Consider the following 9143-nt stretch of genomic DNA (forward strand, 5'->3'; position numbering starts at 1 on the left):
CCATGTCTTTTGCTCATTTAGTAATTGAGTTATCAGTCATTCTCTTGTGGAAACCCAGGAGTATTCTATAAATTTTCATTATGAGACTCTTGTCTCAGATAGTATTGTCAAATGTATGTTCCAGTTGGTAGGCTTTCTTTTCACCCAGTTGGGGAAAGTTTTTGATGCACACAGGGATTTAATCTTTAGAAGATCCCATTCATCAATTTTGTCATCTTCAGAATGTGTAGTTCTAGCTGTATTTGGCAATCTCTTTATATTGCAGACTACTCTAAGCTTGACCCCAATTTGTCCTTTATGAACTTTATGGTTTTGGGCTTTACTCTTAGGTCTCTGATCCACCTTGATGGATTTTTTTTGTGTAAGGTGTGAGATGTGGATCTTTTTTCAGGTTTCTGCAGGTAGCAGTCCAGTTTTGCCAGCACCACTTTTTTTAAAGGTTGTTATTTCCCCATTTAATAGGTTTTATTTCCTTGTCTAATATCAGATGACCATAGATAGCTGAGTCTATTTCTGGGTTCTCAGTTCTGTTCCATTGGTCTAGGTTCCTGTCATTGTACCATTACCATATCATTGCTTCTTGACCATATGCAATTCAATGAAATTGTTCTATGTCACCCAATTCTTTTTAGCACAGACACTGCTTGTATTCCTTCCATATTCTTTCAATACATCCTGTATCATTCAATATTCTGACCATAACATAGTTAAATATTGCAATTAGAAGCTTGGATTTGTTCTACAGTTCTTTTAGCTTAAGATTTGTGCCTTTTGATTTTCTGACTCCAGGTTTTTGGACATTTTATTATAATACTTTGTTTTGTCTTCCTGAACTGCCCTTTAACATCTTCTCTTCAGCTCTTTAACTTCCTGATTTCTTCCCTTTGTTTTGGCTTCTAGGCATTCTGATGTAATACTCAGAGTCTCTTCTGACTACCATCAGACTTGCATTTTTACTTTGGGAGAGGGAGAGGATGAACTTGGAAGAAGAAAACTTGAACTAACGTAGTGATTGGAGGGCTATACAAAATCTAAAACCTAAATCCAACAAAGAGATTTAAACCTATTTTATGAGGCTGAAAACAAGATAATGGGTCAAAAGTTTGGAAATATGTTAAAATTTGGAAAAGGAATTTAGGGTAATCTAGATGGGCACATCATTATTTAAAAGGTCTTGTAAAAGGAAGAAATAATGTTTTTCTATGTAGCAACCTTCATTATGCAGATGATACAACCTTGCTTGCTGAAACTGAAGAGGACCTGAAATGCTTGCTGCAGAAGGTCAGGGACTGTAGTCTTTACTATGGATTGAAACTCAAAATCAAGAAGACAAAGATTCTCACCACTGGGCCAGTTGAAAGTACCATGATAGATGTAGAAGAGATTGAGGTTAATCACAATTTCAGCTTTCTTAGATCCACAACCAATACTGTTGGCGCTAGCAGTCAGAAAATCAAAAGATGAGTTGCCCTGGGAAAATGTGTCATCTGGGACCTTACCAGTGTACTGAGAAGCAATGATGTCAGTCTACATAATAAGGTGTGCCTGATCTAGTCAGTGGTCTTCACAATTACTTGTTATGCATCAGAGAGCTATATAATGACTAAGGATGACAGAAGAAGAAGAATTGATGCTTTTGAGTTGTTGTGCTTGAGAAAAGTATTTAACATACCATGGACTACCAGGGAAACACAGAGTACTGTCCTGGAGAGTGAAATAAAGTTTCTCCTTGGAGGCTAGGATTTTTGAAACTCTATCTCACATACATTGGGCACATGGCCAGGAGGGACTGGCCATTGGAGAAGGACATCATGCTTGGAAGAGTGGAGCAACAGTGCAGGAGATGAAGACCCCAGATGAGAGAGAGTGACACAGTAACTGGGACAATGGGGTAGGTGTGTCAAAGCCAGTGAAACTGGTTCAGGATAGGGCAGGGTTCAGAGCTATTGTACATAGGGTCACTATATGTCGCAGGCAACTCAGCAGCACAGGACAACAACAACAAGATCTCCACACAGATTTATTTGACATTTAGTTAACATTTTCTATACCTGCCAGAGAGCTCTGGCATAGTCCATAGTGTGCTGTGCTACTAACCAAAAAGCTCTAACTCTAGTGGTTCAAATTCACCTGCTATCCCATTGGAGAAACATGGGCAATCTTCTCCCATTGTGATTTACTGTGGAAACCCAATGGAGGGTCATTATGAGTTGGAACTAACTAAATAGAGTTTATATCTGCCGGACATTGTGATCTCATGAGTCAAATCATGTGGCTGAGGTTGGGAATACAACTGCAAACAAGCAAATTCATCCACAATCAATATAATAATGATTCACTTCATCGACCTTACACTTTTAAACCAAATAAATGTGATAATTTACAAATGGGATTTTTATCACATGAAGGCCCCTTGTAATTTATTCCAGAATGAAAAGAAATTTCTAAAATAGTGTTTACAATATGGATCAAATCTTAGTATGTACAACAGACACAGAAAAATGCACCAAAGGGATATATGCCAAAAGGTCAAGACTATTGATATCTAAATGGTGGGAACACAGATTTTTGAAAACTTGCATCTCTATTCATTAACACAATCTTACAGTACTCAAACATTGCTACTGAAAATTTTAGAAAAAGGATTAAAAATCAAGTTTAAAACAAGGCATAATTGAAACATTTTAAGATCTCATTAGGGATGTTTTTGACATTTATTTAGAACGTTCTTTATCTACCAGGCATTGAAAGCTCTTGAATGTTTTATATCATATTACTGAAAATAGGAACAGGAACACAACCTCAGAAAAATAAGTTACCTCAAAATCCTTATCACAGTAATTTAGCAGCTCCCACATGTTTATTACTAACTTTTTGAACAAGAGGAAAAACCACTTAGTGTCTTCTGTTTGACTTATCTTTCCAGCAAGTTGCTTCCAATATTAATATATTCAAGCTTGTTCAGATCACAGTTGAAGCAAATGGTAAAGAACTTGAAAATTGAGCAAGATAGCTATATGTGTATCACATGATTTGCTTCTTAAATATCAGTAATAAGACTTCTAGAAGGCAAATAGAGTCAAAAGTGTGGTTTCTAAAATCAAACAGTCTAAATTCAATCCTTTATATTACTGTCTGTGCTACCAGAAGCAAGCAAGTTCATTAAGTTCTTTAAATCTTGGTTTATTCATCTACAAAGTAGAAACAATTACCCCATAGATTTGTGTGGGTTAAATATGACCATGTACACAAACTCCATAGAACAGAGCAAAATCTTAACAAATACTACTAGATTTAGAAATTTTAAGTGTCAAGATCATGAACTCCCTGAATAAAAATCTCTTGTACCTCTTCATCTTCAAATCATGACTATCTGGAAAGTAAAACACTGCATTGCAAGATAAAACACAAGATAAAACAGGTTGTTATTATGTTCCATCAAGACATATGTGACTCATAGTGACCCTATGTACAATAGCCCTAAGCCCTGCTCTATTCTGTGTCAATCTTATTGTCTCTGACATGGGTGGAGGGAAAAAATTGAGACTATCAATGATATCCTTCAAGAAGAAGGACTAAATGTATTTACAGTTAATTATGTGGACATAAGTTTCAAGTCTTCCTCTCCTTTCCTCTTCTATCCCTCATCCATTTCTCAGTTTTATGCAGGCCCTCTGGCAACCGACAGAAAGCTGAGGAAATTGTCATGTAAGCAAGTAAAATATATGAGGAATTTAGACATCTTTTAGGAAGTATCAGCTTTGAGTAAAAAACAAAACAAAACAAAAAAATTCCTAGAGAGCAAGTTTATCGTATACTCACAGATAGGAACACTTAAAGGGTTATTTTTAAGTGTTAGTATCTATTCTGTCTCCACACCTTTTCAATCTGTATGCAGAACAGATCATCCAAGACACTGGGCTGTATGAGGAGAAATGTGGCATTGGGATTGGAGGTAGATTCATCAACAATCTACATTATGAAGATGACACAATCCTGCTTGCTGAAACTGAGTAGGACCTTAAGCACTTGCTGCAGAAGGTCAAGGACTGCAGCCTTTAATATGGATTGAAGCTCAACATCAAGAAAACAAAGATTCTCACCACTGGACCAATTGGCAGCATCAGTATGGATGGTGAAGAGATTGAGATAGTTAACAGTTTTAGTTTACTTGGTTCCGCAGTCAAGATTCTCGGTATCAGCAGCCAGGAAATCAGGAGTTGAATTGCATTGGGAAAGTCAGCTGTGAGGGACCTCTCAAGAGTACTGAAGAGCAATGACGACAGGCTGGAGTCTAAGGTGCACCTGATCCAGGCTATAGTCTTCGCAATTACATGTAATGCATCAGAGAGTTGGACAGTGAATAGGGATGATAGAAAGAGAATTGATGCCTTTGAACCTTGGCTCTCGAGAAGGTTGTTGAATATATTGACCATTGACTGCTAGGAGAACAAATAGGTTTGTCCTGTAGAGGGGGAAGCCAGAGTGCTCCTTGGAGTCAAGGATTCTGAAGCTTCGTCTGACATAATTTGGGCATGTTGCAAGGAGGGACTGGTCCTTGAAGACAGACATCATGTTTGGGAGAGTGAAGGGACGGCACAGGAGAGGAAGACCCTAGATGAGATGGATCGATTCTGTGAGTGGGGTGGTGGGAATGGGTGTGTTTGAGATGATGGGATTGGAACAGGATAGAATGGCGGTTAGGGCTTTTGTACATAGGCTTGCTATGAGTCACAAGCAACTCGATGGATCTATGAGCAGTCTGCATTATGCAGATAACACAACCCTGCTTGCTGAAACTGAGGAGGTACTGAAGCACTTGCTGCAGAGGGTCAAGGACTGCAGCCTTTAATATGGATTGAGGCTTAATGTCAAGAAAACAAAGGTTCTCACCACTAGACAAATTGGCAGCATCAGGATGGATGGTGAAGAGATTGAGATTGTTCACAGCTTTAGTCTGCTTGGCTCCACAGTCAACACTATTTGCACCAGCAGCCAGGAAATGAAAAAATGTATTGTGATAGGAAAGTGTGCTGTTAGGGACCTCTCCAAAGTACTGAAGAGCAATGGTGTCTCTCTGGAGACTTAGGTGCGTCTGGTATAGGCCATGGTCTTTGCAATCACTTCTTATGCATCAGAGAGTTGGACAATGACTAAGGAGGATAGAAGGAGAATTGACGCCTTTGACCTGTGGTGTTGGAGAAGAGTATTGAGGGTACCATGGACTGCTAAGAAAACAGATTCATCCTAGAGAGGGTTAAACCAGGCTCCTCCTTGGAGGCAAGGATTCTGAGGCTTTGTCTGACATACTTTGGTCATGTTGTAAGCAGGGACCAGTTGTTGGGGAAGGACATCATGCTTGGGAGGGTGGGGGGCAGGCGCAGGAGGTGAAGGCCCTCTAGAGATGGATTGATTCGGTGACTGGGGCACTCCGGATGAGTGTATCAGAGACAATGAGATTGGCACAGGACAGAAGAGAATTTAGGGCTGTTGTACATAGCGTTACTATGAGTCACAAGCAACTCTACGGCACACAACAACAACAACAAATACTTGTCTATATACATCCATTAAATATGTCTTTTCCCATCTAGCATACTTATCTTAGTTTCAAACACAGTTCATCGCTCCATAGTCAGTACAGAGTCAGGGAACTGCAGGACCAAGTATAATACAGTCTAACTACGCTATGATGAATCTTCATAAACTGAGGGTGGCAGGAATCAAATAAAACAATGAAAAATCGAACCTCAAACTCATTGTCATCAACTGGCACTGACTCGCACTTACCCTACAGCATGTTTTAGGTAAGCACTCAAATCACAAACCCACTAGAGCTCCCTCATGGACTAAAAATCTTTATAACGGGAAGTGACAAATAGGTAAACTTTCTGTTATTAACAAAAAGGGTGGAGGTTTGAATCCAACTAAGATGCCTCACACAAAAGGCCTGGTGAGGTACTTGGGGGGAAAATATCACCAGTTAAAAACTCCATGGAGCACAGCTTTTCTCCAACATGCATCAAGTTGCCAGAAGTTTGACGCAATAACAACTGATACATAAAGGAGGAAGATAAACTTGCTTGAAAAAAAAGTAAAAATATCTTCCACATAAAAACTGGAGTCCAAATCATCTATGTGGGAGGTGGGGGGAAATTAATTGCCTCTTTCTTAGGAGAAGAATGTTTTGTTCAAAGTTTTCTTTAAAGCAATTTTGACATCTTTATTCCTCAAACTATAGATTAATGGGTTGAGCATAGGTACCACTATGGTATAGAACAAGGAGGACACTTTCCCCTGGTTCATAGGTAAAAGAGAAGATGGTTTGAGGTACATGAATGCCCCTGATCCAAAGAAAAGAGAAACAGCAATGATGTGGGAACTGCAGGTGCTGAAGGCCTTGGACCTGCCCTCTGTGGAGCTAATCTGGAGAATGCTAGAAAGGATGAGGGTGTAAGAGACAAATATTGTGATTGTAGGTACGCCGATATCAATGCCCACCACGATGAAGACAACCAGCTCATTCACATACGTGCTAGTGCAAGAACGTTCAAGAAGGGGAAGAATGTCACACATGTAGTGGTTGACAAGGTTGTCAGCACAGAATGTCAGTCTCACCATGCATGCTGTATGGGCCATGGCCCCTGCAAACCCCATTATATAGACACCTAACAGAAGGAGCAGGCAGACCTGGGGAGACATGGAGACTGTGTACATCAGCGGGTTGCAGATGGCCATGTAACGGTCATATGCCATTGCCGACAGGATGAAGGACTCAGAAACAACAAAAAAAAGAAAGAAAAAGAGCTGAGTCATACAGCCTGCATAAGAAATAATGTTCTTCTTTGAGACAAAACTCATCAGCATTTTAGGGGTGATTACAGTGGAATAGCAGAAATCTATGAAGGATAAGTTATATAGGAAAAAATACATGGGTGTGTGCAGATGAGAGTTCAGCCCAATCAGGGTTATCAAGCCCATGTTCCCCACCACAGTGAGTATATAGGAACCTAGAAACAGGAAGAAGAGGGGCATCTGGAGTTCTGGCTGGTCTGTTAAACCTGCGAGGATGAATTCTGTCACAGAGGAGTTTCTGGCTACCATCTTCATTTAAGGCATTCTGTGGGAGAAAGGGGGAAAGTTTCTTATAGAAGAAAAAGAGAGACCACCTTTCCATCCTATCTCCTCCCCCAAGACCGAAGACTGGATGCACACAGAGTTTGAACTTCAGCAGAGAGATCTATTCTGACCCTTCTAGGTCTGTTTTCCTAGAGCCCATGAGATTCTACCCTCTAAGAGAAGGATTTGTCTCCATGGTGAAGGCAGGTATTACTGAACAAAAGGGACTGAGTGATGAGTTAAGATGACTCTCAGTTACTGTGCCCTTTCAACTACATTTTCTGCAAACTGTGGCCCGTCTTTGAAAATTAATCCACTCAGAGGTGGAAGTCACTTTGACCATACATCAAGTGTTCTCTTCAAAGTCAATTTGGACAGAGCAGAAAGTTAAGGTGGTCTTTCTAAGAGCCTGCAGCACAGAACTTTAGGAAACTTTAACCCAGTTTCATCACATACCTCCTCCAGCCTAGATATCTTTTTGGATCAGTTCCTGTCCTCAGTTGTTCAAGCAGAGAAATGGCCCTGGTAACAACACAAATGAAGAAAGTATGCACAGATCTCCTTATTCTTGTCCTGTTTAGAACAGGAGGATTTTTTTTTTTTTTGCAATAAAATTCCTTCTGAGCTAAAGATACACAATCTGGTCAAGAATTTGCCCCAAGGCTTTCTTCATTTTGCAGAATGGAGGCAACATCCTTTCCTGTCATCACTGCCAGGCAGTGCCAGGAGGCAGAGCAATTTTAATCTGGGTGTAGAAACCTGGAATCTTATTAGAAGTGTAAAGTCAGAGACTCCCTCAGGATCACAGTCAGAAATTGAACTTAGAATGAAGACATTTTTACTTATGCCCTAGATAATAATTACATAAACTTTTGAAAACTGTGTCTAATTAATATCTGTCAACTATATGTAAAGCCATGCTTGGGTGGGGCAAACAGTTAAGCCTTTGGCGACTAAACATAACATTAGCATTTTGAGCTGACTTAAAGCATCACTGAAGAAAAAGCATGAGATCTATTTTTGAAAAAGCAATTCTTGAAAACCCAGTGGAAAAAAGTTCTGCTGTGGCACACACGAAGTCATCAGACATTGGAATCAGCTCCACAGCAATTCATCTGCAGCTTTTTGTGTTGTTTGTTTTAAGAAGCAAAGCACTGTGAAATAATAATAGTTTTCTATGTCTTTAAGTCTTATTATGTATCCAAATCTTTAGCCATTCTAGCAATTATATATTAACTTCTACATGTCTGGCTCCAGCACCATTTTATGTATAACACTTAACTTTAGTTCTCCCCAAATCCAATAAAACCATTTTTGTTATTCTCATTTTACAGAAGAAATTATCAGATGTTATAGTATAAAAGTAATACACAAATCTGTGTACCTCTGACTCCAAAGAAATGTTCTTAGCAACTATGCTTAATATTGAAGAAAATTAAATATAAAAAGCAGAAGTCTTCGTTTGGCTTTACCAGTCTTGGAAAGATGAGATACCACATAAATAAATGTATAGGAAAAATGATAAAGATCCAAAAATAAAAATAAAAATGTTAATGTGGTTTCAAGGGAAGATATTTAATTTACTGTTTAGAATCTAATTTATCAAGACAGTATTTGGTACAGAGGAGAAATTAACCTTTCTTCTTCATAATTGAAGCTTGCCGATAATGAACAATCTTTATCAATTAATAACAGTAAAAAAAAAATAATAAGTCATTTCCAAAGTTGTTACCTTGTTGGAATGCTCCTTGATAGTCTCTTTCCTCTATCTTTACTCTTTCCAATATTGTCCTCAGGTAACTTCCCAGCTGTTATGCCTCATAGGAGCCTTTGTCCTGGTAACTTGACTCTTCCTCTCTGTGATGGACCCAATTACATTGCATTCCCTTTTTTGTTGCTTTGGCATTTTTCTAACGTCATTCATGACTAATGCCATATGTATCCAGTATGCTCAAACGCACTGTTAAAGCCACTTGTGTACATCCACCTTGTTGACATTAGTCAAAGACTGGTCCCTCCTGACA

At 39.1% G+C, this 9143-nt stretch overlaps 1 protein-coding gene across 1 annotated transcript; it reads right to left on the reverse strand.

Moving 5' to 3' along the window:
- Window positions 1-6171: 6171 nt before the first annotated feature.
- On the reverse strand, window positions 6172-7110 carry LOC102854162 (olfactory receptor 145-like). Its single transcript, XM_006892795.1, has one exon. The coding sequence runs from the start codon at window positions 7108-7110 to the stop codon at window positions 6172-6174; it is 939 nt and encodes a 312-aa protein (XP_006892857.1).
- Window positions 7111-9143: the final 2033 nt, after the last annotated feature.

Source organism: Elephantulus edwardii, unplaced genomic scaffold (assembly GCF_000299155.1).
Source record: "Elephantulus edwardii isolate Elephantulus edwardi_28Jun2011 unplaced genomic scaffold, EleEdw1.0 scaffold00120, whole genome shotgun sequence".
Taxonomy (NCBI): Eukaryota; Metazoa; Chordata; class Mammalia; order Macroscelidea; family Macroscelididae; genus Elephantulus; species Elephantulus edwardii.